Source organism: Penicillium pulvis, assembly GCF_028828015.1.
Source record: "Penicillium pulvis strain IBT 33274 chromosome Unknown contig_23_segment0_segment0, whole genome shotgun sequence".
Lineage (NCBI taxonomy): Eukaryota > Fungi > Ascomycota > Eurotiomycetes > Eurotiales > Aspergillaceae > Penicillium > Penicillium pulvis.
This window is the reverse complement of record NW_026643075.1, coordinates 2139654-2165257: the sequence shown is the minus strand read 5'-3', so window position 1 is coordinate 2165257 and position 25604 is coordinate 2139654. Positions and strand designations below refer to the sequence as shown.

At 50.3% G+C, this 25604-nt stretch overlaps 9 protein-coding genes across 9 annotated transcripts; 4 read left to right on the top strand and 5 right to left on the bottom strand.

Moving 5' to 3' along the window:
* Positions 1–893: 893 nt before the first annotated feature.
* On the bottom strand, positions 894–2121 carry N7503_005072 (phosphoglycerate mutase family protein; the record flags this gene model as incomplete). The annotated part of the gene is made up of 3 exons (XM_057064619.1): positions 894–1622; positions 1698–1916; positions 1987–2121. 3 exons carry the CDS (start codon positions 2119–2121, stop codon positions 894–896), a joined length of 1083 nt encoding a protein of 360 aa, XP_056922362.1.
* Positions 2122–2570: 449 nt separating this feature from the next.
* On the bottom strand, positions 2571–5517 carry N7503_005071 (uncharacterized protein). The gene is made up of 2 exons (XM_057064618.1): positions 4846–5517; positions 2571–4786 (listed from the first exon to the last, which is right to left on the bottom strand). Exons 1-2 carry the CDS (start codon positions 5173–5175, stop codon positions 3056–3058), a joined length of 2061 nt encoding a protein of 686 aa, XP_056922361.1. The 5' UTR covers positions 5176–5517; the 3' UTR covers positions 2571–3055.
* Positions 5518–11464: 5947 nt separating this feature from the next.
* Positions 11465–12395, bottom strand: N7503_005070 (HAD family hydrolase; the record flags this gene model as incomplete). The annotated part of the gene is made up of 4 exons (XM_057064617.1): positions 12288–12395; positions 12204–12225; positions 12027–12136; positions 11465–11946 (listed from the first exon to the last, which is right to left on the bottom strand). Exons 1-4 carry the CDS (start codon positions 12382–12384, stop codon positions 11465–11467), a joined length of 711 nt encoding a protein of 236 aa, XP_056922360.1. The 5' UTR covers positions 12385–12395.
* Positions 12396–12761: 366 nt separating this feature from the next.
* On the top strand, positions 12762–14500 carry N7503_005069 (GNL3/Grn1 family GTP-binding protein; the record flags this gene model as incomplete). The annotated part of the gene is made up of 3 exons (XM_057064616.1): positions 12762–12780; positions 12843–12937; positions 13010–14500. The coding sequence occupies 3 exons, from the start codon at positions 12762–12764 to the stop codon at positions 14498–14500; spliced, it is 1605 nt and encodes a 534-aa protein (XP_056922359.1).
* A 220-nt stretch (positions 14501–14720) lies between these two features.
* cbfA (uncharacterized protein) lies at positions 14721–16018 on the top strand (the record flags this gene model as incomplete). Its single annotated transcript, XM_057064615.1, has 3 exons — positions 14721–15155; positions 15285–15418; positions 15511–16018. The coding sequence occupies 3 exons, from the start codon at positions 14721–14723 to the stop codon at positions 16016–16018; spliced, it is 1077 nt and encodes a 358-aa protein (XP_056922358.1).
* Positions 16019–16770: 752 nt separating this feature from the next.
* N7503_005067 (putative SIR2 family histone deacetylase (Hst4)) lies at positions 16771–18477 on the bottom strand (the record flags this gene model as incomplete). The annotated part of the gene is made up of 2 exons (XM_057064614.1): positions 16771–18107; positions 18168–18477. The coding sequence occupies 2 exons, from the start codon at positions 18475–18477 to the stop codon at positions 16771–16773; spliced, it is 1647 nt and encodes a 548-aa protein (XP_056922357.1).
* A 1040-nt stretch (positions 18478–19517) lies between these two features.
* On the top strand, positions 19518–23013 carry N7503_005066 (mediator of RNA polymerase II transcription subunit 16; the record flags this gene model as incomplete). Its single annotated transcript, XM_057064613.1, has 10 exons — positions 19518–19841; positions 19908–20253; positions 20307–20550; positions 20603–21066; positions 21125–21344; positions 21395–21514; positions 21569–21679; positions 21731–21997; positions 22048–22179; positions 22235–23013. Exons 1-10 carry the CDS (start codon positions 19696–19698, stop codon positions 23011–23013), a joined length of 2829 nt encoding a protein of 942 aa, XP_056922356.1. The 5' UTR covers positions 19518–19695.
* Positions 23014–23521: 508 nt separating this feature from the next.
* On the bottom strand, positions 23522–24387 carry N7503_005065 (60S ribosomal protein uL29; the record flags this gene model as incomplete). Its single annotated transcript, XM_057064612.1, has 4 exons — positions 23522–23527; positions 23708–23933; positions 24185–24324; positions 24385–24387. 4 exons carry the CDS (start codon positions 24385–24387, stop codon positions 23522–23524), a joined length of 375 nt encoding a protein of 124 aa, XP_056922355.1.
* A 326-nt stretch (positions 24388–24713) lies between these two features.
* On the top strand, positions 24714–25533 carry N7503_005064 (putative vesicle transport v-SNARE protein Gos1; the record flags this gene model as incomplete). Its single annotated transcript, XM_057064611.1, has 3 exons — positions 24714–24776; positions 24853–24966; positions 25030–25533. The coding sequence occupies 3 exons, from the start codon at positions 24714–24716 to the stop codon at positions 25531–25533; spliced, it is 681 nt and encodes a 226-aa protein (XP_056922354.1).
* Positions 25534–25604: the final 71 nt, after the last annotated feature.

Sequence of the window (25604 nt, the reverse complement as noted above, 5' to 3'; positions counted from 1 at the left end):
GGACAGCTACTATAAGATAATCTAGGCATATCTAGATTGATTCTTAGGCTGCAAATCCTATTTCGTATGAAAGTCCATGATTGGTCCTTGAACCATTGATGGTAGCTTGGATGATGGCTAATGAATTAATATGGTAGCTTACATTTGCAGCAGTTTTCTTGACCTAAATCAAATGAACAAATTCGAGACTCTAGCCCGAGCCCTTAGCATTAAACAAGCGATGGTTTCAATGCTATAGTGGCAGCTATATATTTGAATGTGTTTTTTCCTTTCTTCGTAGATAAAAATCAACATCTTCAATGGTCGTGATACTGAAGGTTACGATCTCATAGAGAGACAGCAGGTTCGTCAAGCAAATTACATGTCACTCCTCCAATAAGAAGTCTCCGTGGCGCAATTGGCTAGCGCGTCTGACTGTTAATCAGGAGGTTGGAAGTTCGAGCCTTCCCGGGGACGCTTCTTTTTTGTCTTTTGTTTTTCCAGCCGGGTAAAGAAACCTTGGGACTAAACGGGTATTCTCAACGCCGGGACACTCTTCTTTTATTTAATCTTATTTTAATTTCTTTATGGCTGGAAAAGACTCCCACGTGTATCTGGTCTGTTGGTTGAACCATGGAAAGGGTTCTCTGGTGCTTGTAGACTATCCATAGACCCACGTTTGAATCGATTGGTGGAAGGAAATGCATTACCTGCATGAATAGGAGTTCCTCCAAGGCTAGAACTTGATAACAATGCCAGTGGCATTCAAGTAGTCTTGAAGAATCTGGGACCAAATCGGGAAAGGAACATTATAATTCAATAGTGACATCTAAGACACGTTAAATACCAATCGTCTAATCATCTAGCAAACCGAAAATACCAAGCTATCGGTACACTCTTCCAAATCAAAACTTTTAAACATCAGTGACCAAGGGGGTAGTGACCGGCACGGCACTAGAAGGGCAAACACAAGCCGTCACAGACGTAAGAGGCGGCACAGTGCAGTGAGCGCTAGTAGTCCAAGCAACAGACGTAGTAGTAGCCTTAGCCTTAGCGTCCCGCTCAGCCTTGACAAGCACAGGGATAACAGCACCAGTGTTCAAGCTGAAAGTACGGTGGCCAACAACGCGCAGGATGGAAGAGATCTCACCCGAGTGCGAAGTAACGGAAACGAACGAATCCTTCTTGCTAGAAGCAGAAGTGAAGAAGACCTCATCGAGCACGGTGGCACTACGAACGTCCTGTGCAGCGCTAGTCTCGGCTGTAACGCCGTTCCAGAGCTCGTCCTCTTCGCTGAAGCCCTTCTCAATGGGCCACTCGGGGAAGAGGTCGTGGATGTAGCTGCGGGGATGGCGATGGTCGCAGGTGTGGATGCTGATTCCCTCGCGGAAGAGCTCTTTGATGAGGGGGCTGAATTTGGCGGCGCCCTTGGGGAACTTCAGGTCTGTGAAGGTGTAGTTGGCTGTTTGGAGGGTGCGAGTCAATGGGCTGACGAAGTAGTTATCTGGTGTGTGGATGCGCTGCTCGTCAATCTCCTTTTGCCAGAAGTTGTGGGCAACTAGGGCTTGATCGACACCGTTGTCGGTGAGCTCGGCGTCCATCCAGGTTGCGGTAGAGTTGCCGTTCTCTTCGGCCCAGTAGCACTAGATGAGGGTTAGAGATGGGTTATACGACAGATATGTGGGTCATTAGAGAGCCCATGAGATAGAGGTACTCACGTTCCAGGCGGCATCGCCGTAGTAAGTCTGGGCGGCGTTGTGCCAACCCTCGCCGTGACGACCCAGGAAGAGCACCTTGTACTCAATGTCACTGTGGGACTCATCATTCAGCTGCTCAACCTGGTTATAGAAGCGCTCCCACTGGGTGAGCTCCTTGGCGTGTTTAAGTTTTTGATCGGCAGGATAAGTGCGGTTGAGGAGACCAAAGTTCACGGCAGTCTATACATTGAAAAAATAGGTTAATTAAGTCTCAGAGACCAAAGAAGAACATGGGAATGTGGGTACGCACGTAATCAAATGTTGAGGCATCAGTGGCAGTCTCATCCTGCAAGAAAAAGCCAGTAACAGTTGTATAGGTAATGGTTGATGCTTGCGCGAAAGCGACAAGGCCCATCAGGGCGGGAGTAAGGGCTAAAAGCTTCATTGTATAGATAGTGATGAAAAAGTAGAAATTTCTGCTACAATGTGAAAAAGATCGGCATGGTCCAATCTTTTATACCCGAGGAATGTCAAAGATAAACATGCTTCTTGACCATGTGCCTGAACATTCTCTCCGCAGTGGAGATGGCGGAGAAGCTATGTCATCCTATGGTGTGGCACACGTGTGGCATACTCGGCAGCGGCTTTGCCCGCTCCGGTTTTGGCGTTTTCGGAGCTAACAATAACGGTAATTAGGCGCGGCCAGTTGCTGTGATTTAGCCGTGAAGAATGCTCTGCGACCAATCGCTAAGTGAATGGGCGGGTCTCCGTCGGCTGTTGGCTTAACAGCAATTTAGAATGTTCGGAGATAGAACCAAATCGTTTCTAGAAAACATGACCCCTCTTTTTTTTTCGTATACGAGGACAAAAGATCACAGAGTGAAAAAAGTATATGTGACAGTATATATCAAAAATAGCCAAATGCTTCCAAATATGCAAGTCCAAGTTCCCAATCCAAAGCCGAACCGGTTCCAAAAATAATATCAAACGAAGGTAAGAAGATAATATCGAGCCCGTGGGCTCGCAAGAATTAAAAAGTCGTATCACACCAATATAAATCCCAGGCCAATAAACACAATGCAAAAGCTGCTCCCAATATGTAAACAAAAATCCCCGAAGGGATGACACCAAATAAAAAGACAAGAGAAGAGAAAGAAAAGCCCAGGTATGTAGGGGAAAAAGGGAGAAAAAAAGTGACAGTGTTTCTCCGCACATGGAGTGATTGAATAGACAAGCCACCCGTAGGTAGGCGAAAGGGTAAAAAAAAATGAACAAATCGCAGGGGACGAGACGTTGCGTAGCGGTTCTTCCTAGACCAACAAAAGCATATTTATCGCGGTACATTTCTCATTCATCCATCGAGCGACGGTAAGCCTGCATCAGGGGTAGTGGCCTGGTGTGGAGTTGTTCGCAAAGGTGTATGCCTTTGGCTTGTGAACAGACCCCATCTGGTGAGCGGCGAAATGATGAGCCTCTGGCTGCTCGTGAAACTCGTGCATAGCGAACTCAGAGGCTTTCCTTTCCCCACCAGCTGTTGAGATAGGCATGTCGGTATCCTCAATCGAGTAGATCAAGGGCGGTGAGCCAGAAACAGGCTCCATGAAGCCATGCCCACGGCCGTCGACTGAACCATCGTAGCCAATCGGTGAGACGGTACTGGAGTGGGGCACTTGAAGACCGGCCGGGTATTCCGGCGAGGAGAGAGCAGTTGTGTCTGCCCAGCTCCGAGCGGTCATAGGAACCGTATCACAGTTTACATACTCGGGAAAGTTGCTGACTTGAGCCGGTGCCGACATCGGCGGGGCGCCATTTTGATAGGTGAAAGGAGAGTAGATATCCAGGGGAGTCGTGGGAGGGGAGGCAATGTTCACTTGCATGGGCTGCGAGGAGGGGAAGAATTGAGTGGTGGAATGCGCGGACAAGCAGTAGCTATCGGTCGGGGAAGCCGGCATGAAGTGCTGGAAGTCCTGAGGGGTCAAGGGGGTTGGCGGGGCCAAACTTGTTGACGAGACCGACGGCCGCAGCATCTCAGCCTTACTAGACTTCATGGAGCCCGACTCGGCGAATGTGAAGTTGAGAGGAGAGCGCTGAGCCGCCGAGGCCTTGCGAACACCGGCATATCTGTTGTTTAGGCACTGGGCCGACTTGGAATGCCTCATCGAGTTACCAGCACCCGAACTAGGCATGCGGCTAGTTGGAGAAAGAGAAGACATAGAGGTGGAAGCAGCCAGGGAACGAGTGTTAGAAGTGCCAATGGCAGCGGGACGGGGGCGCTTTCGCCGAGCGGCGAGATCAAGCTCCTGGCCCGGTCCTTTCCACGATCCGTCAGCCTGGCTAGAAGACTGCGACATAGCCGAAGATCCAGGTGTGCAGATACCGATTCCCTCCAAAGAAGCTGTGAGGGCACTCGACGACTCACGGCGAGTGACAGAGATATCGGGAGTCTGCATGGTCATGGGGTATTGCATGTTTGTGTAACCAAGACTAGCATCGGATCCAACGGCATGCATATGCTCTTTCGGAGTCTCAACCCACTCCTCGTGCTGAGAGAACTGGGCACCTGTGAATGCGTCCACATTTTGAGAAACAGAGGGAACCTCGGAGTGACCGTGAGGCGTCCACTGAGCCGGCTCTTTAACCTCAGGCCAGTCCTGGTACTGGTAGGAAACCTGACCCTTGTTCTCCTGTGTGCTAGGGGCCTTGGGCGGGGCCATCGACGATGGAGAGATTGGCTCTTCTTCAATAGGCGAATCGTGCTTGGTGTGCGAGTCCCGGCGGGTGAAACGATCCCTTGCAGCAACTGCAGCGTTCAGTGCTCGCTGCAATGATGCGAAGGTTGCGTCGCGGGCAGACTCACTCTTCGTTTTCTGATGCTTCTTAATGTCCTCAGCCTTTGCACTGCTCTCAGCCTTCACGCTGGACAATTGTTTCGGGTTCGGAGATCGCTCTGGCTCCTCCTTGGCAGAGGACTGAGATCCCGACGGTTGATCCGAAGAATCCGACTTGCGACGAGCCAGCTCCTCCGCCTCGGCCTTGGCTTTTTGCATCTTCTCGAACTCCTCCTGACGTTTTTGTTGCTTCGCCTTGGCGCGTCGATTTTGGAACCAGTTCTATAAGGATGGGTGGGTTAGCTTGCGTCATATCGACAGAAAGTAAACATTGAACGTACAGCAACACGAGGCAAGCTCAGGTTAGTCTGAGCTGCCAATTGACGCTTAGTATTGCTGCTGGGTTTAGGGTGAGCCTGGAATTGGTTCTCCAAAGTCTCGACTTGCTCTTTGGTCAAGCGTGGGCGGGAGAGATTCTCTGTGTATTCGTCGTAGTCCATGATGGGTTGGTGATAGTAGTCAATCATCTCCATGGGTGGGTGAGGGTAGCAGTATCCGTCCATGGGGTGCATCATGGGGGGAGGAACCATGCTTGGGTCGTATGCGAGGGTGTGGTCCATTGGGAGACCCGAATGGCCAGGGTAGTTCCATGAGGGATGAATGTAGCTCATGGTGAGGATGGTGTGAGATGATGGGTGTAAAGAAAAGAAGGAATGGCGGAAGGGCGTAGAGGGAATTAAAGGAAAGTGAAGCGCTGCACGAGACAGGGCAGGTAGGTCAGAGCAATAGCTATATCATGGAGGTTTCAGAAGGTCTCCGTGTGATCCCGTGTAAAGTGATGGGAGAAGGGAAAGCAGCAGAGATAGAAAGCTATAAACAAACGCGGCGTTCAAAGGAGAGACTTGGGTGGGCCAACCAAAAAGGAGCGACAAAAAAGAAAAGAAAAAAGGAACGTTAATAGAGCCACAAGAGAATGGATGTGAAGGAAGAAGAGGAGAAGAGAGGAAAAGATGGGGTGTGGAAAGGGCGGTCTTGGGGACGGGCCGTGATGATTGGTCTGGGGGACTAAGCACATGTACTGGTTCGTACACTGATGTCTCCTCTCTCTCTCTCTTTGGGTAGATATTATAATTATTATAATATGAAATATTATAACATTTTCATCATTTTCGTCTGTGCAGGACCCAGATGAAAACGAAACTGAGAGAAAAATCCCCCTAAAAACCCGAATTTCATGAATTATTCGGGATATTTCCAGAGATCTGATCGTCTACCATTCCCTGAAGGAGAAAAAGCGGGCTGAAAATGAAAAAGAGAAAATAGGTATAAATTACTAGATTTGTACTAGCTTCAGTAACTTCACCCCCACTCATAATTATTTTATTTTCCATTTCACCCGTGAAGTCGCGCTACCGCCCGCGCGGTTCTTCTAGGGGGTGGCGGCCTGGGCTCTCGGACTGCAGGTCACATCGAGGACAGGTGATTTCGATTATGTCTGAAGTGATATACATACTGCTACTTGAGTATACATGAAATCTCAGAAATCTACCTATAACGTGCTTTCGTATAGATATAGGATCTAGGTAGTCGGGAATCCCCCCCCGAAAAAAAGGGATCGATTGTTTACTTTTTACCTAGAGTCAAAACCCAGTTTTTCCACACAGCCCTAAACAAATTGGATCTCTCCAAAAAGTGAGCGTTCCGGCCAATCACCGGGGTGGCTCCGATCAACCGCTGTTTGAGAAAGTCTCCACTATGATGTTTTCTCTCAGGCACGGAGTGCTTAGTACGTGTATCATACGCAACTTTACCAAAGTGTAAACGCCGCGTTCCATGGTTATGCGTTGCGGACGGCTCGGCAGGCAGTGTGATAGCCCTGAAAAGCATGTAACCTACAGTAAACCGTGGACAGCTCCCGTAATTATGGGTATCCTATCAGGGGCTGAAGAAACAACATCTCCGATGGCTTGAAGGGCCCTTGATTAGGATGCCATGGCAATAGTTGCATAGTTACTTCCCGATCGCCTTTTTTTTTTTTTCTTTCTTCCCGCCCTTGGTCAGTTCCTGCATTAGCGTCGTGTCTGAGCCCAAGAATTTAAAAATACCGTGACAATAGTATTACTGTTCAATCCAAGCTCAAATGTATTCTGGGGAGGATTAATAAAACTATTCAAGATGTGTGGAGTCAAGATAGGAGAAGGGGGGGCGATGCAAAGAAAATCCTCCATGGCAGCCACCGCCCACTCTGCTATACTTAGTCTAAGTAATTTACCCCGAAGAGCTTAGGCGTGAAGAAGTTTTGGAATCATGACAGTAAAGTGGGTCACTGAGCGCGCCAATTTCAACCCGCGTATCCCTGCAATCTGTCACGGGTGACCCAACCTGCATGGTAAATCCTACGTGGAGAGTAATGTTGTAAATCATTCTGACTGGATTAGACAAAGTTAAAACACGAATGATATCAGGGTGTCTTCGAGATGTTTCCTCATACCCAGTCACCGGGGATCTGGGACGATCGGAGCCTGTTCCCCGGTCATTCAGCATTGCAGATTGTACTACTGTCCCTTGGCTGTATAACGTCGATATCGGGGGCATGATCGACATCCCCGATGGAGTCGATGATGTCTTTTCGACGCACTATTGAGGCCTGAAGCAAGCCTGTCTGTCAGCTATCTGTCAGCTACATCGTGTATGGCTGTCGGGAATGACTCTTTGTCCCCCGCTAGGCTGTTTTGAGGGCGCATGGCATTACGCCAAGCCCAACTAAACATCAATAGTCGACAGATCCCGTCGATCACTTCAGGATCTGCCGAGCTTTGTTTCCCCTCGACTTAATGGGGTAGAGCCCAAATGCTCACCCGGGTGTTCTTCCGATTCTCATTGTTTGATCGGAAGTAGCACAATTACGCCGCCCCTGTGGTTCCCGACAGTGTGGGTGGCCCCAGTCGACGGCGCTAAACGGCTTGAATCGAGAGGCTCCATGCACCCAAGTCACGAGGCCTGATGTGTTGTGATCCTGCCCCTCGGGAGAGTGAGATCATGCCCACTTTGCTTTTTCCCTTTCAAGCCTGCACGCCACAGGAAGCTGGACTATATCTGTCGGCATTATGATCCAGAGAGCTTGGTTCGGTATTGTACATGGTTCACCGTAAGCTGTTGTGTACCCTGCAGTTTGAGCCTACGCTCGACTTTACACATCTATCTGATTTCTTTGTTCCAACGGTCATGAGCAAGGAAATTTCACTTTGCCGGCAATTTTATCCATTCCAGTATGCCCATACGGAGTACCTGACAGGAAAACGTTTCACAGGGAACTCTAGGTCTCAAAAGTCTAATCTATGGAGTCGGTCTAGTTCCGGAGAAGCCAATCCCAAACTCTGATACCGTCGAACAGGCGGGAGTACCTGGGCAGGAGATGGAGTATCTGCGAACTCATCCTGGGTCCTTCCCCTCATCCAAGCCAATCTCCCTCGTAATTTGGTATAGATAGTCACTAGCAATGAGGGGCATACTGTATCGGCCTAACGGAACCTCTACCTAAAGTCATGAGATCCACTGTGTCGCCCCTCATTGCAGTGCGAATGATCACCTCCTATTCCTACCAAGTCCGAATCAGGATCAGACTCGATGAAGCGCACAACGCTCAAATCCATCGTTTCGATGAACCAGTCATGTGGCTCAGGATAGAGTGGAGATGATCGTGATTCGCAACTAGGGGGGGGGGTTCATTTAGTTCCTCCTTGGGCAGAGAAAGAGGCTGTGAAGGATCAAAAAACCGGGACTCAGGGCCCCACGCTTGGTATGGGGCAACAACGTGGCCATCTGGTGCTACTGCTGCCACCAAACTTTGGGTTCCAGTCTGTACTCCGTACTTTGGGCACATCGTGAACAACAGTGCCGATGATCGACTTCGCGACGATCCGGCTGGATAGACATCTTAAAGCTTCACATGCATTAGGGCGCCTATCAGCGTTGCAAATCACATCAAAAAAAGCCTCACTCATCACTGATTGGGGAGGTTTGTGGATTTTCGGACTGGCGGATTTGCTGGACCGATTGTGCGCTGGCGCCCCTCTTCCTCGTCTCTTTTTTTTTCTCCTTCTCCCTTTCTAGTAGCAATGCTCCACCATGACATTCGCCAGATAAAGCCCGGGCGATAGGAATAGTTCGGGTTTGTGTGCTATGACCCCGGCCGAATCGACAATCCCCGAATGTCCGCGGGGGGAGGAGCCACTAGGGATGGGATTATGGCGTGCATGGCGAAAATCATGGTCCATGCCATTGATCCCCGTCATCTCCGTCATTACTTCGTATTAGGATTAGGGGGAGGATCTGCCCTTGACGTGCCCCTGGATTGATCTGCAACGCGCGCCGCACGGATCCCTTGGGCCCCATCCGACTATTGATTGGATCTAGAGTGAACCGTTACAGTGGAACGAAAATCTCAAATATCGGAGAACGAGAACGAGAGTGAAGCGTAAATGATGACAGAAAGGTCGGCAAAAAGAAAATAGCGTGCCAAAACTGTAAAAATTAAAATTAAAAGTTCAATAAAGCACGGAAAGTCACAAAGCACCAGAAAATTCCCCGACACTTCCGAGTACAACGCACTCATGATCTGCGAAGGATGTGACAACGGCACTCACATCATTCTCTAGTAGGACCTTGGCCAAACTTGGGGGATCCTCAAGATCGACTTCTTCGGAGCCGTGATTCCGCCTCCGATCCCCGCTTCAACCCCCCTGTGTCATGTACCACGGGGTATGACATTGGACCTGTTCCACCTCCCTTCCTCAAAGCGGGCTCGGGGGACTTCGGTGAACAATAGTCTGTTCCATAGTGGCTGAAGCTGATAGTTCGTTCCATCTTTGTTTGGCCCTTGTATCATGGTCTGGGCGTACTGTAGAATCCATGATCATCGTAATGTGACAGATCCACCTCCACTCCTCCCTTGTGGCTCACCTGAACAAAGTGTGGCGGTGCCTGAACACCCGCAGGCAGCAGGAAACTCATGCAGCTCGGTGATACGGTATTTGTCAGGAGCCAATGGGATAGACCAGCAAAGTTGCTGCATGCAGGCAGATGAACAAGGAAGGAGAAACCCATGCACTCGGGACTGTCCGTGGGATCCGCTCGTTCGCAGGCCCGTTCGATTCACTTGTCACTCCGATGCTGTGGTCCAGATCGGAATTCAAAGAACCAAAACCTGCTCCTGTACGTGATGGGATTGTCCGCCACCTTCGCCATCACGCATACCGTTGGGATTAGGGACGATCAATCCTGAGGGGTTAGTAGTAAAAGAAAAAAGAGGATCGGTGACCCGACAATGATCTACCTCTTCGGCGATCACTGATCTCACTGATCTCCAAGTCTATCTACAATTCAATCCTACTTCCAAGAGCATCCAGTCGGGGGCTGACTTGAATCGGGTATTGCTCACTGGGACACTTTCTCTCAACAGTTCTTGGTATTGCGATATTCAGGAGCCATGCACGCTGAGCCAGTCTTTCCCGTCCGGACCCGTGCGCAAGATGTTACTTCCATCCCTTGCATGCTCGCTTTCTCACCGGGACGTGCTGCTGCGTTATGACTATTCGGGAAGCTTGAAGAGCTCTCTGCCCACCCCTTCTCTCCTGGGCTCCGCCGTCGGCAGTACCTGTAACATTCAGCTTTGTCCAATGGGAATAGGACAATACGCTTTGTTGTCGGCCCTCGTGAGGCTGGACCTGTAGGAGGTGCAGCTTGCTGCAGCCTCGTCGAGTCAGACTTTATTACGGTCCGTACTAGGAAGGAACAGCTGGCACTGTAATGTACAATGTACAATCCACTTGTAGCTCAAGGTCAAGATTCCTCTCGGCCGGATCTTAATTTGGGGGTTGGATTTTGGCCAAATTGATAGTAGAACTGGAGTTGCGCTTAGCGTGGTCAAGCTTGCATGAACAGCTGTTCGCAGCAATTGTTACCGGGATTGCGGTGCGTCAGACCCCCTGCTTTCTTCTTTTCAGTCTTGACTACGGTATGTCCGTGTCATGTCATTTTACATACAACCTGCCGGGCCACAAGGTGAGTCCTGCAAGGACTACATTTGCAGGCGTTTCATGTCCGCTACCCACGCCAGGTAAAAGCCTAGACTGTAGTACCTGAGTTTGCAAAGTGTGCGAGCTGTAGCTTCGAACTTCGGCCGAGTCGGTAGAAGTCCGAGATACTCTATCATTGGACCGGATTAGCTGGCTATCACCCCTGTAATGCGACATGGGGGCCTGCCGTCACCACACCTGTGCAGTAGGGCGTCTGGGCCTGGAACTAGGTTTATTTACATGGCGCTGAGGGTCTAGCTTAGCACACAGAATCTCTCACCCCGAATCGCACCTTGGATCTTCAGGTTGATGTCTCTAGTGATTTGGAATACAACCATGATGTGAGTGGGTACTTGATTCCCGATCTGTATAGGGCGCAAACGAGCTTCCGAGCATCGTGCGACTTTGTCGTTCCTAGTTGGGTTTCAAATGCCGTCATCCGGGCCTGATCTAAGTGGTGGATTAAGCCTCGAAGGCGGATTGGCCACCCCAAATTAAATACCAGAAACAAGGCTTCGGGATTTCAACATGCAGCTGTGTATCTATTCACTATGTTTCAACGCCCCACCTGCAGCGATCATGTTACGTACCATCTGATAATTGCACTAATTGCTAAGGTTTGACACTTAAGCCGTGTATAGTAACACAACTTAACAGCCGGAGAGGCAAAAGTACGAAACCAAGAATCCAGCGCAGGGTCTGGACTAACCGCAAACTGTACAACCTGTGGCGCACGTTTATCTACAAAGTACCGTGTATGGAGCTCTGCCCCGCTTCCATGCTGTATGCTGTGCAACTTGAACCTCGACGCCTGTGGTTGACTGCAAACTGCACCTGCAGCAGACCAGGTGCATCGTAGATCCCTGACCCCTGCATCAGGAACCTATTGGAAAGCATTCGAGATCTCAATCTGGACCCGCCCATCCACAACAGCCTTCACCGAGACACTGCGCAAGTCTTCTACAATCCAGTCTGCTCCAGCCTCCTGGAGTTTCTCAAGAGAGTGAGTCGTTTTCAACGCAATAACCTTGAAGCCAGCTGCCTTGCCAGCCTTGATTCCCGACGGCGCATCCTCCAACACAACGAGGTTGGTCGAGTCCTCAAGTCCCAGCTTCTTGCGACCAAGCAAGTAGCACCGAGGGTCCGGCTTGCCGACCTCCACGTCCTGTGCGACGACAAGCATCTTGGGCCGGGCGAGCTTCATGACGCCGAGCCAACCGTCAATCAAGGCGGATGTGCCAGAGGTCACAACACCCCATTTCGCACCGGCGGTTTCGAGTGCACTGAGGAGGTCGCGACCACCTGGGATCTCAACGGCGTCGGAGCCGTATAGTTGGGGAATTCGGCCTTCGACAAAGTTGACGTCTAGGAGGTGTGATTAGATTAGCTAGATCATTTATAAAAGCTGTAACGGTTCCTCAATGGAACCAGTGCGCAGAACGTACACTCCCAGTTGGCCTTGCTCTGGTCGTATAATTGCATCACGTCAATGCTTCTGCGGCCATGAGAGGTAGCCAGGATGGTCTTTGGGTCGACGCCCAGCTCTTTGCCAATCCTAAAATATAATTCGGATTAAAATTGCTCATGTAGTGCCTTATCAGTGTTCGGTTTGGGGTACTGACTCATGCCAGTGCTTCACGATAGCTGAAGAATGTTGTTAGCCTTTAGTGCCATTGCATGTTCCTGAAAAGCGGACATATACGCACCATCTGTAGAGTCCACGATTGTACCATCGAAATCCGAGAGGACTCCGTCAAAGGTATGAACTTGCGAAGGCGCGGAAAAGGACCCTGTTTGTGACATGGTGGGGTGAGTGAGGGGTGTTGGGAGAATATATTCCGACGTATTTAGTCGACAATTGTGGTGACAATTGGAATTAGTCTAATTTCCAGCGGAAGAGGCGTTATTTGTAAAGTTTTTATTAACTTGAACAAGGAAACTAAAGATTAAAAGAGCGAGAAACGTCACATCTTGGGACACTGTCGCAGGCGGAGTGCCTGCTGCATTCGACAGGCGTTCCGCATGTTTGCTTTGTTTGACCGGCGATCGGCACAACTAATTTTCCGCTTATCGAAATTCTGAGTGTCTTGGCGCTCAACTTTTTCGAAGTGATTGTTGAAGCACCATTATAATCACCAGTCCACCCTACTGTTTTATTTCCAGTCGGGCGCACAGGCAAAATGGTTAAGAGCAATTTCGGTAAGCATATACCATCCCCTTCATTACAGAATTCTTCAGCCCCATTCTAACTTTTTTTGCAGGCAAGTCCTCTAAGCGGGTGCCCGTCCGCTTAAGACACAAAATTGAAAAGTCCTCTGTTGCCAAGCAGAAGAAGATGAGAAAGCTTGCGAAACAGGTATGTGATCTGGGACTAATTCCGCACTCTGCGCCGTTGACACAGACATTTTCTAACACTTTTCGTCTACAGAACCCGGAATGGCGGTCGAAGCTTAAGAAGGACCCTGGTATTCCCAGTCTCTTTCCGTTCAAGGACAAGATGCTACATGATATCGAGGAGAAGAAGCGTCTGAAGGCGGAGGAGCAGGAGCGTATAAGGGAGGAGGCCCGCGCTCGCAAAGTTGAGGCTAAGCAGGCCAAGGCTAGCGGCCAGCCCGGCGTGGAAATCGACGAGAACGATCTGGACGAAGATATGGATGTAGAGGGCGATGAATCCAACCCTATGGCGGCACTGCTTGCCTCTGCGCGCGCCCGTGCTGCTGAGTATGACGACGACGAAGATGACGAGGAGATGGAGGAGGACGAGGATGAGATGGAGGAGGACGATGAGGAAGGTGCCATGACCTTTGACACCGCTGTTCCCGATCTCGTCGACGCACACAACCCCACCAAGGAGAGCTCACGGCGCCAGTTCGACAAGGTCTTCAAGACCGTTACTGACAATGCCGATGTGGTCCTCTATGTGCTCGACGCCCGCGACCCCGAGGGCACTCGCTCGAAGGAGGTGGAGCGTGAAATCATGGCTGCCGATGCTGGCTCCAAACGTTTGATTCTCATTCTGAACAAGATCGATCTCGTCCCGCCGCCAGTGCTCAAGGCCTGGTTGGTTCACCTGCGCCGCTACTTCCCTACCCTCCCATTGAAGGCATCCAACGGCTCAGGCAATGCCCACTCTTTCGACCACAAGCAGCTGACTGTCAAGGGTACTTCGGATACTCTCTTCCGCGCTCTTAAGTCCTACGCACACAGCAAGCAATTGAAGCGTTCTATTTCCGTTGGTGTCATCGGTTACCCCAACGTTGGCAAGTCGTCCGTCATCAATGCTCTTACCGCTCGTCTCAACAAGGGCTCCAGCAACGCTTGCCCCACGGGTGCCGAGGCCGGTGTCACCACCAGCCTGCGCTCCGTGAAGCTTGACAACAAGCTCAAGCTGATCGACTCGCCCGGTATCGTTTTCCCCAGCTCCAACGGAAAGACCACCAAGAAGTCCAAGGAGAACGAGCAGGCCCGCTTGGTCCTGCTGAACGCCATCCCTCCCAAGCAGATTGAGGACCCCATTCCTGCAGTCAACCTGCTGGTCAAGCGTCTTTCCGCATCAGAGAACCTGATCGCCAAGATGCTCGAGGTCTACGGCATCACCTCCCTCTTCCCGGTAAATGGTGACAAGACCACCGACTTCCTGATCCAGGTTGCCCGCAAGCGCGGTCGTCTTGGAAAGGGTGGTGTGCCCAACATCGAGAGCGCCGCTATGACTGTGATCAACGACTGGAGAGACGGACGTATTCAAGGCTGGGCTAACGCCCCTGTTCTGTCCGTTAACACTGTCGCTGATGTTGGTACAGCTACCGATGCTGGACCTGCTGCGGACACCACCCAGGTCGTTAGCGAGTGGGCTAAGGAATTCAAGATCGAGGGACTCTGGGGCAACGGCGAGGGTGACGATGAGGAGATGGCCGAGTAAGGGCTTCCATCTCTGATGCTATCCCATAACGATATCAGCCGTTCTCGTTTTCGATTTCTTTGGATACCAAAAAATAGGCGTTTTCATATATGGATGTTCTAGTCTTCAATCAAAGCATTTGTCAATAACTGTCGACCGCAATTTTAAAATTTACATGGATACTGCGAATATACCACAGAGTAGACTGTAAGAAAAAGGGATAAAAGTAATCGTATCTCCTATGCAGGGCGGATACAGTACGTTCCAGTTTCGGCACGAGAGCACGCAGTCCCCACACCGCGCCAATCAATCCCAACCGCCAGCGCGACGCGGATCTCGCGTTTTCACCCTCTCGCCACTCTCCAGCCTCAGCTCCACCGACACGAGGACCGTCCAGAAGAACTCCAATTCAACCCAGGGACGGGACTACCCAGCAATCATATCTGTTACCACTGGTTCCAAATCAGGACTATCCCATCATCGAGCCGACCGCACCAAGACAAAGAAAAAGCAAGCTACGCCCAACATGCCGCCGCGCAAATCTACGTCCTCGGTGATGCCCGCGGACCCAGAAGAAGCATCGTTACTGTCACCTGTGGCACCGACTCCTGACAAGCCCATTACTGCGACGGAGCAGCAGATCAAGGCGCGAGCTGAGTTGGGTGTTAGTGTCGATGTAAGCATACCTACACTTCACTTCCTGCTTATATTTCTTGGATCAGAGTGATATGGGCAGAGCTTTGTGCATGTAGCAGAGCTGCAGGAATCATTAGTAGAAGGCTGAATGCTGACTTGTTTTTGTTAGGATTACCTCCTCCCTCGCTCGTTAACCATTCGTCTTGCCAAATCCGTTCTCCCACCCAATACTACAATCCAGAAGGATGCTGTCCTGGCTATTCAGAAAGCGGCTACGGTATTCGTTTCGTATCTATCCTCACAGTATGTTTTCCATCCCATACAAATGACCCAATCCCATCCAGGGCCATTTTTACTTTCCTTCTCAACTCTTTTGGCTAACATAAGATTTACAGTGCCAACGATGCAACCCTCAAACGAACCCTCGCCCCCGCAGATGTCTTCGCCGCCCTCTCAGAAATAGAGTTTGATTCCTTCCGTGGCCGTCTGGAGCAGGAGCTTGAAGCTTTCACGGAGATCAAGGCTGGCAAGCGGAAGGTGAAGAAGTCTGATGCGAACAGTGCGACTGGTGCTGCTGATGTGGCTGCAGCTGCAGACGAGGATGTCGAGATGGCGGACAACCCGGCTAAGAGGGTGAAGCGTGATGGGGAGAATGCGGTGCAGGAGGGTGGGGATGGAGATGAGACGCAAGAGGAGGAGTTGGAAGAGGAAGAGGAGGTCCACCACGATGAGGATGAAGAGGAGGAGGAAGATGAGGAGGAGACACAGGAGAGGGTTGATGAGGATATTGATCGGGTGGAGGACTTGGATGGGACTGTTAGACCTACCGATCCGGATGCTGAGGATACAGATGATGATGATGGACCAGCTAGTCAGTTGCGTGATGATCTTGGACTTGGCTAAGGTTATTTCAGACTTGATGTTAGATAGGGACGAGTGTGCCCGAATATTCCGAGTCACGCTGACTTAAGATGGAGTTAGCAGGAGTTCAAGTCAAAGTCGCTATGTAATATATACTATAATGATGAATGTTTCATGCGCTATATGTTCAGGTTTACTTCGGCAAAATGCCAGAAAGATAGGAAGTGGAAAACTCCATTGGTACTGTGAAGAAATCATGATATATTTCCACAATTGGGATGGAAGAATATCTGACCCAAACCTCGACCCGTAAACACATGCGAGTCAATACTGGCCAGAAAAACACCATGAGGTCGCTAATGAAACATCTGAGCAATACCACAAAAACAGAATTGTAGATTATCCAGCACTCCTCCGAGATCATACACCGAGCTTGCTCTAGATCCAGTGCGCCCGAAGCAGCACTGATAGCAATCATTTAAAAAGAAACCATCAAACCCCCAAACGCCAGCGCCACCTCATGCATGAAACCGTAGTCAAACGCCAGCGCCACCTCATGCATGAAACCGTAGTCTATCATTGGTATCTTTCGAGAAGAACGGAGAAAAAAGAACAGCCGACCTCTTCCCAGAGACATTCGGAAGAAGCAGAAAATTGAAAAGGGCCCCAGAAGGGGAAAGAAGAAAGTGAGTAAGCCGAAGCGCCACCTTGACCATGCATCATGCAGTGAAGATGAAGTGAGAAACGAGTCATGGTCGGAAACGAGGCATTATTAATGACAGGATGACAGTGCTTTAGCTGCGACACGCCCGGGTGACTGGGGGAGAATTCAACAAAGTGACACCCTTTGCAGACTCGGATTTGCGTGGGAGGTTGGGGAACATGTTGGTAGACAATGCCTCCGCTTTCTTGATAGCCTGCTTCTCCATGGACGCAGCACCTGTAGTAGGTTTGGCAACAGTACCGAAACTGCTGATTGGCTTTGTCTTTATCGGTGCAGTTTTGCCACGGGGCTTCTTAGCTCCAGTAGCAGGGGCCTTCTTGCGGGTATTCTTGGCCGGGGCGGGCTGTGTCTTGGAAGCTGCAAGAATCTCGGAGATCGAGGGGCCTTTGGTTCCCGCGTTCTTGGTTTTGGGGGCCTTCTTGACCGGTAGCTCTGCCCTCTCGTCATTGCTGGCTGAAGGTGTGAGCAGGCCGGTCTCGATGAGTGGTCGCTTCCTGGGGGTACTGATGACAACTGCAACGTTGGTAGACTCTGCTTCGGATGATTCCGAGTCGGGACTCTCCTTAATTCCGAAGACGGGCTCTGGCAACAAGGATTCATAAGGGGTCGAGTCTTCCCAATTCTTCAAGCCCACAAGGTCCGCAACCTGATCCGTGGACCCTTGTACAATCAGATCGAAACAATTCTCGAACTCCTTGCCGGCTGGAGGTTCGTTGTTGACAAACATGGTTACTCCATCCTTTCGAGTCCGGATGACAGCACAGAGGCTCTTCACGAGGCGTCGAACTCCAGGAATCTTTAGACTAGTACCGGCGACAACCAGGACACGAGGGCGAGACTTGACATCTGAGTTCATGACGGATGTAATTGCCTCCTCATCGGGATTGTGTTCATTGTAAAGAACAATTCGTGGCCGCAGGCGTCCTACACCATGGCTACGTTGCTCAGCAATCCGGCGGGCTCTGTCGTTCTCGGCGCATTCTCCGCACTCTGGTGGGTCGGTTTCCAGGAACATGTTCGGGTCAAGATCGGACGTGAAACGGCATTTCTGGCACACCATTTTCTGGATGCTGCCGTGCAGCTGGATAGTAACTGGCCATCGGCCTTTGATGTTGAGGGGAATTTCTGTTTGGAGTGGCGCCATGGATGTCTCGATTCCGTCGATATTTTGGGTATACAGGCGCTTTAGACGGTTCTCTTTGCCCAGCCGGGCGAGCATTTGGTGAAATTTGGTTGGTGTGGTCTTTTCGGACTCAATATTAAGCGACCGGACTAATTCGTGGAAGGGCGCCGTCAAGGCGTCATCCTGGTAGACCGCAGCATCGAATAGTAATTTACCAGAAGCTTTCAAGTTGTGCTTCTTCTGTAAAGACTTGAACAGACCATCTGCGGAGCGAAAATCCGGAACTATAGGTGCGGGTTAGCTGTGGCGTCCGAAAAGGTAAAATGCGGCTGGAGAAAACTTACTACCCGCGGAAGTGGAGATGCCAGCTCCGGCGATCACGACAATATCCTTTTGGTGACGGAGGGTTTCGACAAGTAATCTGGCCTGGTCCTTTTGGCTCTCGGATGATTCGGATAGCTTGAGATACTGGGTGGTGCGCTCCTTGGGTAGGGGGTTGCGTCTCCTCTTTTTCGCGGGAGGACAGTCTTGGCGCGTAGAATCCTCACCCTCCTGGGAGGACGGCGTCAGGTACCGAGCTGCTGGCTCCGGTGAAGATCGTGGAGACGAGGCTAAGGAGCTCATATCTGAGCAGTCTGAAACTTCAAACTCCATGATGAATGAGTACTACCGAGGGAAAGCTGGAGAATTACAGCGCCTATGCCCCTGGGGTTGAGCAAATTCGGAGGGGCCAGGTAGATGGGGATCAGAGGGGTCCTATTCAACGTCGATAGATTCACAAATCACTAGAATTGTGAATCATCGAGTTTCGTAGGACACAGAGGTAGGTATCACAGGCCAATGGAGGTGGAAAAGATACAAATTGAAAGGTGGTAGAGTGGGTATGGGAGTAGTGGAGGGAAGGAGGGTAGAAAGGGGAGAGTTGCGATGAGGTCAGCTGTCGGGGGGGGGGGGAACCGATATTAAAGTAGAAATTGGGGAGAAAAAATAAAAATCAAAAATCCACAAAGAAAAAAAGTTAAGAAGTAACGGGCCGCTTGTTCGAAAGCTTTGTTTTGACCCACGGCACCCGAGTTGCGGAGGATTTAGATTGACAGAGTCGAGGAATGTGGTTGTGACGAACAACGCAGTGATGCCCCAAACCCCCGGTATGTTGGGCGAATGAGAAGTGCGGGACACCGATTCGATGATGCGCTTGTTTCGAAGTAACATCGGAATCGGATTGGGGGGAACATTGACTGGTTTTCCCTAGGTTAAGCTGTATACTACTGTAAATATATTGGGTTCACTCGGAAAAAAGAGTTACATATAGGCAATCCTCCAGCTTCGAAGACATCTACATCAAAACTACGATATATTTCGCCGCGTCTTGACTTTGTTTTCTTTTCTTCAGTGTTTTCGGTTTTGCATGGGTTTTCTCGTTCGCGGGCGATTTGGATATTGCAGCGAGCGCGATGATTGGTGGAACGGGATGTGGAGTTATCACCAGGGCTGTGATTGGTCAGCCTTGGTTGGCAGGGCTACCGTCACCTGATGTACTGGTGACTAAGCCGAGTCGAGATCGCGTGTTTGAGAAGAATTGAAGATGCAATAGGAGTGAATAGGGAAAGTATAGATATAGTTTTGTATATCTTCTCAGGGGCCCTAGTGAAACTATATATTCAAGCAAAAAGCCAGGAACTCCTCTCTGACATCGCCCTGTCATCAAATTGCGGCTGTGTTTGGGTCCTTGTTTGATTTCCCCCCTCCCCAACGGAGCCGCCCGGTCATCGTCTATCAGGGCCGGTCTAGATCGACAACCATTCAAGTTATGCGGGGTTGAACTCCATTCGCCTACGTGAATGTTCCCTTGACTGTGATTAGATTCACAGAATGCCATTGATCATGGAACAGGGCCTCAATGTCGATGATCTCTTTGGGGAGTCCGGCTCCCTCGAGCTGGGCCTGCCTGCGGGTCCACCCCCGACCAAAGGCTTAGCACAATGCCAGGATGAAATGCGTCTCTTGGGATGTCGCCAGTAAGTGGCCTTCATCGCTACATGAATACTGCCTTGTGCTCTTCAATAGACTGACCCTCTGTCTAGGAAGATTGCGTGGTCCCGACTGGGATGTATCGCATATATCTCCGCAGATGGACTACAGGTCAAATTGCGCCATCTAAATTCTAGCCTCTCCAATGGACAATGGGTCATGAGCGAGGAAACTACGCTTGCCCCTGTCGCGGAGACCCATGGCGGCAATCTGCTCGTCCATCTGTCCTGGAACGAGTCTGGTTCCGAAATGGCGGTCGTGGACTGCCTGGGACGAATCTCCATATATTCAATTTCAATAGCCCTGAACAGTATCACAGGTGTACGGCAGGCCCATTTCGACTCCAGTGATGATAGCAATCAAATCGTTGGCATGATGTGGCTTAACACCCAGCGAATGGTGAGCTTGTTATGCCCTCTACGCATATGAGACTTGTCTAATACAGCCACCAGGTACATGCCTTTCATCAAGCAGCCAAAGTCAATGGCCGATGGGCTTACTCGCCATTTCGTCGCCGCCCGATTGGCCCCTTCAATCCCGCCAACAAAGGTGCCTTGATTTGTGTCACCCGAGCAGGCCAGATCCGGCTCATTTTCCAGAATCCAGACAGCAAATGGGCTGAGCTACCTGCAGAGTTAAAGAACACAGGATACTCGGACAGACTTTTGACCCATGCCTCTATTGTTGCAACCCAAGGTGAGACCTCCCTCGTACTTCCGTGCGGGTCATCGACTAACAAGTTGTATAGCTGGTATCTTGGTTGCAACCTACTCAGTATGCCAGAAAATATGCCTTTACCGAGTACAGATATCTTGGAACCCTCCACAGTGGGATACCACTCAAGGGAAACAGGCCCAATTTCCCATTCCATCATTCGCCTTCCTTCATTGCAAGATTGACATGCCGAGTAGTATCTTGGATGTCAACCGGGGGCCCGAGGAACAAACAGATAACCAATTACCATTTCACAATTCCGTCTATTCTTTGAAATGGCTGGAAATTATGCCTGGCCAAATCGATAGCCCAACGGGATCAACGGCCAATCCTTGGATCCTTGCTGTCTTTGCCAAGCCACTCCATTCCACGCCTGATTATCCAGACCAACAAGGACCTTCGAGTGTCATTGTTCGATGGCAGTTGGAGAACGCCCCTCAAGCCTTCCACCCCAAATTTGATGAGGTCGCACCGAAAAAGAACAATGCCCAGGTCAAGGTATGTACTATCGTAATGCAATTTCTGGTATCAGCGAACCCAGCTGACATGTATCTAGTCCAAGATGGAGTTGCGTCGGCTAGAAGACATCCATTGCGATAGATATATCGTGTCAGTGGATATAGTGGAGCACGGAACTGCTTTGGCTGTCACGCATGATGATAGTTCGATCACATTCTATGATACACGGACGATGGCCGTTTTCAACGGGCTGGATGATGCCAGCACAGTGACCTGCCTATCTCAAGCTGGTTTCCAGTACCAAATGGACTCACCCGGTATGTCACATATAAATATCTTTGAACCTGCGCGTGACTGACTCGTAAAGGTATTGCAATTGCCTTTTCTCCGAATGCCTGCGTTGCCGTAACGCTGGATGCAGAGGGGCAAACACATATGAGATCGATGGATCACCCTTTTGGATCCAACGATGGTCTCTTCGATGATAGTATGGACTGCCTCTGAATATACAAAAATAAAATCACTAATGTGCAAACTTCAGGCAAATTTTCATCTGCCATTGCGGCACTCACTCTTGCCTTCAGTCGTGGATGTGGAGCCGAGGTGAACACAGACGATATTTTGATGGTTGCTCTCAAGCAGCTCACACCCGGTAAATTCCATCGAGGGTTTAGAGGTGGAAAAGGGCTAACAATAATAACAGAGGCCCAATCAACCTTCATTGGTGAAGTATACCGTGCTTTGCCAGTTAATTGTAACTTCACTGTCGAAACCGAAAAGCTCATGACACACCCATATATTCCTCGATGTCTGAGCCTGCAGGCTGCTTTAGGCTACAAGGGAAGACTGAAGCGTCGGAACCTCCCATCTGCTGTCCCTTGGGCTATTATTCAGCTTCGCCATGCCGCCGTGCTAATAGCATACTTTTTCCAACATGGGAACAAAGGCCAGAGCGAGGCCCATGATCCAGGTAAGGTCCAATGCCAACACAAGCTCACCTACAACTAATCACATTCGAAGAAATCCTACAAATGCTTCTAGGCAATATCAAATGGGTTCTAGACTTTACTCATTTCATCTTGAGCGAGGCGTTCGACCTCGCCGACGAATTCGATGCTCTCTTCACCGACCAAGAAGCCTTCACCCAGAAATGTGAATATTCCCCAGCCCTACCAAAAGAACAAGATTACTTACCTACTTCACACAGTGAAAACCGTTAATTCCGTGTCCCTCGTTCTCCTGCTTTCAAGCATGTCCCGCGCCTTCCTCCGATTCATCTGCCGTGGCCTCCGCGGCGTCCTAGGCGGCTTCACACAAACAAACCCAGCATCCCTCCCCAGCGCCTCAAGAGTCTACTACACCGAAATCTGCCAAATCCTCGAGTCATCCCCCGTCCGCATTGACATCTACGAAAAGTTCCTTGCAGGCGTCGACTCAGCCGTGAAACACGCCTACCAAGGCTCCGGCTTCGGAGATGCAGAGAGACCAGGCCCAGAAAAGGAACTTCTCGTAAATGGCCGGATCCCGCCCGTTCTTGTGACAGCCGTCGTAACCCTCCTCCGACAGACAGTCCCTTCAATGAAAGCAGAAATTAACCGCAAAGATATCCTCCTCGGTGACTATAGCTGGCTTGGATTTGGATCTGATGCGCGTACGGCGATGTATCGTCGGCATCGCGATGTTGATATCCTGAAAAAAGTTCCTTTGCGACCGCCGCTTGCTGTTGGTCGGAATGGGAGGGTTATTCAGCAGCAGAGGAAACGGAGATGTGTGCGTTGTGGTGAGGTCTCTGGTGATGTGGCTTTGCCTAAATCATTGCCTTATTTCAAGATGATTGCTAAGTTGAATTTGTTGCGTTGTTGTCCGTGTGGAGGGTTGTGGATGTTGGAGGCTGAGACTGGAGGTGAGAGGGGGAACAACTTGCATGGGCAGCATGTTTCTACTGTTAGGACACCGGCTGCTGTGGCTGTTGCATTGGGGCACTAGAGCTAGGTTTTTGTTTTCATTGTTTATCTTGTTTAGATTCCCATTATCGTGTTGAATGAATTGTTTAGGGTTGGACAGATGTTCAGCCCGTGTATCAAATGGAGTACACGAAACAGAGAGTACGTGTAGACGGCGACGAGGCGTAGGAGTGTCTTGGCAGAAGAATCCTGTCTACATAGAGACAGGAGACATAGATAGGAACGTTGACAGTAAAACGTTCTATATATATCAAGATCACATCCGAATCCAGAGACCAGGGCCATGGTTGAATACGTCTAATGTCTACATCCACACCCAAGCACTGGAAAATCGAATGTCTAAGTCATGTCATGTCAAGAGTCAATTTGCATCCACCTAAGATACATAATCAAATTCCATTTTTGGGATAAAAAAGAGAAAATCGACCCTGCCGCAAGGTTTCAGGTCCACACTTTCACACGTCCTGTTTTATGTGTCCAAGGGCAAGTAACGTCTTCCCACAAACTCCAGATCCATTGTTTTAGAAAACTTAAGCCTGTTGATTAGATTAGTGGTTGTTCTTGGGATGAAAATGTGTTGCCAGCGGAGAATGTAGTAATGGAAGATAAACTAGTGTAGTGGGTTGTCCAGAGTACTGAACCCATCGACCCACAATACACCACCATTTCCACAAAAAACCACATTCTGCAGGTAGACATCAAGGACAGTCTCATACCTTAACGGCGTACTTCCGCTGGGGGAAGTGGATCTCGCGCTTGCGCTGGCGCTCGGTGGTGCGGGTAGCCTCGTGCTTGGTGAGCTTGCGGCGCAGCTCACGGGTGAGCTTGGGGCGGAGGTCGAGAGGCATGTACTTCTTGTTCTTGTAGAACAGACGCAGCTGAGCGCGCTGGTTGGCGTTGATGACGGTCAGGACACGGGCAATCGACTTGCGAACGTCGTGGCTGTAGAAGGAACCGCAAGTCAGTATTTCCGAAATTTCAAGATTTCATAATTTCCACGAATCTCCATGCGAGTCGGTCCATCGGGGATTGTGCGGCTGGCGGTGTTGTCGATGGTGTAGCGTAGTGTCTTGTGTTGTGTGAATATTTGCCGTCAAGAAATTTTTTCGATGTTTGCCGCCCGATCGCACAACCCCCTCAGTTCCCCCTCGCAAGTCGAATCGTTGGAATGGGAATGTCGGTCGAATACGCACATCCGCAGGGTCTTGGAAGAAGCACCGTTGGTGATCTTCTGGACGCGGAGGGTGTTGAGCTCAGTCTTCAACTCCTCGAGCTGCTGGGAGAGCTCCTCCTTGTTCTTGCCCCAGAGCTGACCAGCCTTGACCTTGGACGACTAGAAAAAAGAGAACAATCAGCTGCGTTGTTTCCATGTAGCGATGGCGTTACGACATACCATGGTGACTGATGTGTGTGCTGGGTTGTCGGCGTTGAGAATTGAAGATGTCCGAGTCAGTCAAATTGTGGTTGTGGGACTAGGGCTAAGCGAGTTGGCCGCACTAAACGGAGCACGTGATGACCACCAAAGTTTCAATCTTGGTGCCTGGGCCACCGGGTGTCACTTAGTCAGGCCACAAGGCACAAAGGGGCCTTCCGTATCGGGTTAGTGCAGGCGATGCACTTACGTCGTCTGGATTGTCCGGGGTGAGAACTAAAGAGATAACTGAACAGGTATCGGCGAAGAGCTTAAAAGTTCCTGCAGTTATAATCTATACCTTGCCTTCAATGACGTCCACCAGCTCCGGTTGGTCGCAGCTTCGCCAGCAAGCCCGCTCCCTCGAGACTCAGGTACCATATCCCAATCTGGTCGAGCTGGCCGAGGAATCTTAGATTGAACGAAACACTGACCTACAGCTTCACACAGACCGAAAACCTCTTCCATACTTATGCACAATTTGCCTCTCTTACAAAGCCTCCACCAGAACCCACAGAAGAGGAGCTGCGGATTGAATCCCAACTGAAAGACCTCCTTGAACGAGTAGGTCCCCACTATCCAAAGCCAGTACCATGCGTGACAGCTGCCTAATGCTCTCCCTCTCAGCGTGATGCCCTAATTGCTCAGCTATCTCGCCTTCTTGACTCCGAAGCTACCCTCACATCTTCCGCCCTGAAACAGAGCAATCTTTCCCGCCATCGTGAAGTTCTTCAAGACCACCGCCGCGAGCTCCAAAGACTGAGTTCCGCTATCGCCGAGGCACGCGACCGTGCCAACCTTCTCTCCAATGTGCGCTCCGATATTGATGCCTACCGCGCATCGAACCCCAGTGCTGCCGAGGCTGAATACATGCTTGAGGAGCGTGGCCGAGTCGAGAACAGCCACAACATGATGGACGGCGTGCTCAGCCAGGCATATGCGATTAACGAGAACTTTGGTGTGCAGCGTGAAACTCTCGCCAGCATTAACCGGCGCATTGTCGGTGCTGCCAGTCAAGTCCCTGGCATGAACTACCTCATGACCAAGATCGGGACGAAGAAGCGGAGAGATGCGATTATCTTGGGATGCTTCATTGGGTTCTGTTTCCTGATGCTGCTTTACTTCCATTAAGGGTGCTGGGATCGCCTTTTATTTTTTGGTATTTTGCTTTCTATAGCTTCTCTGCTTCTCCCGTTACAGCC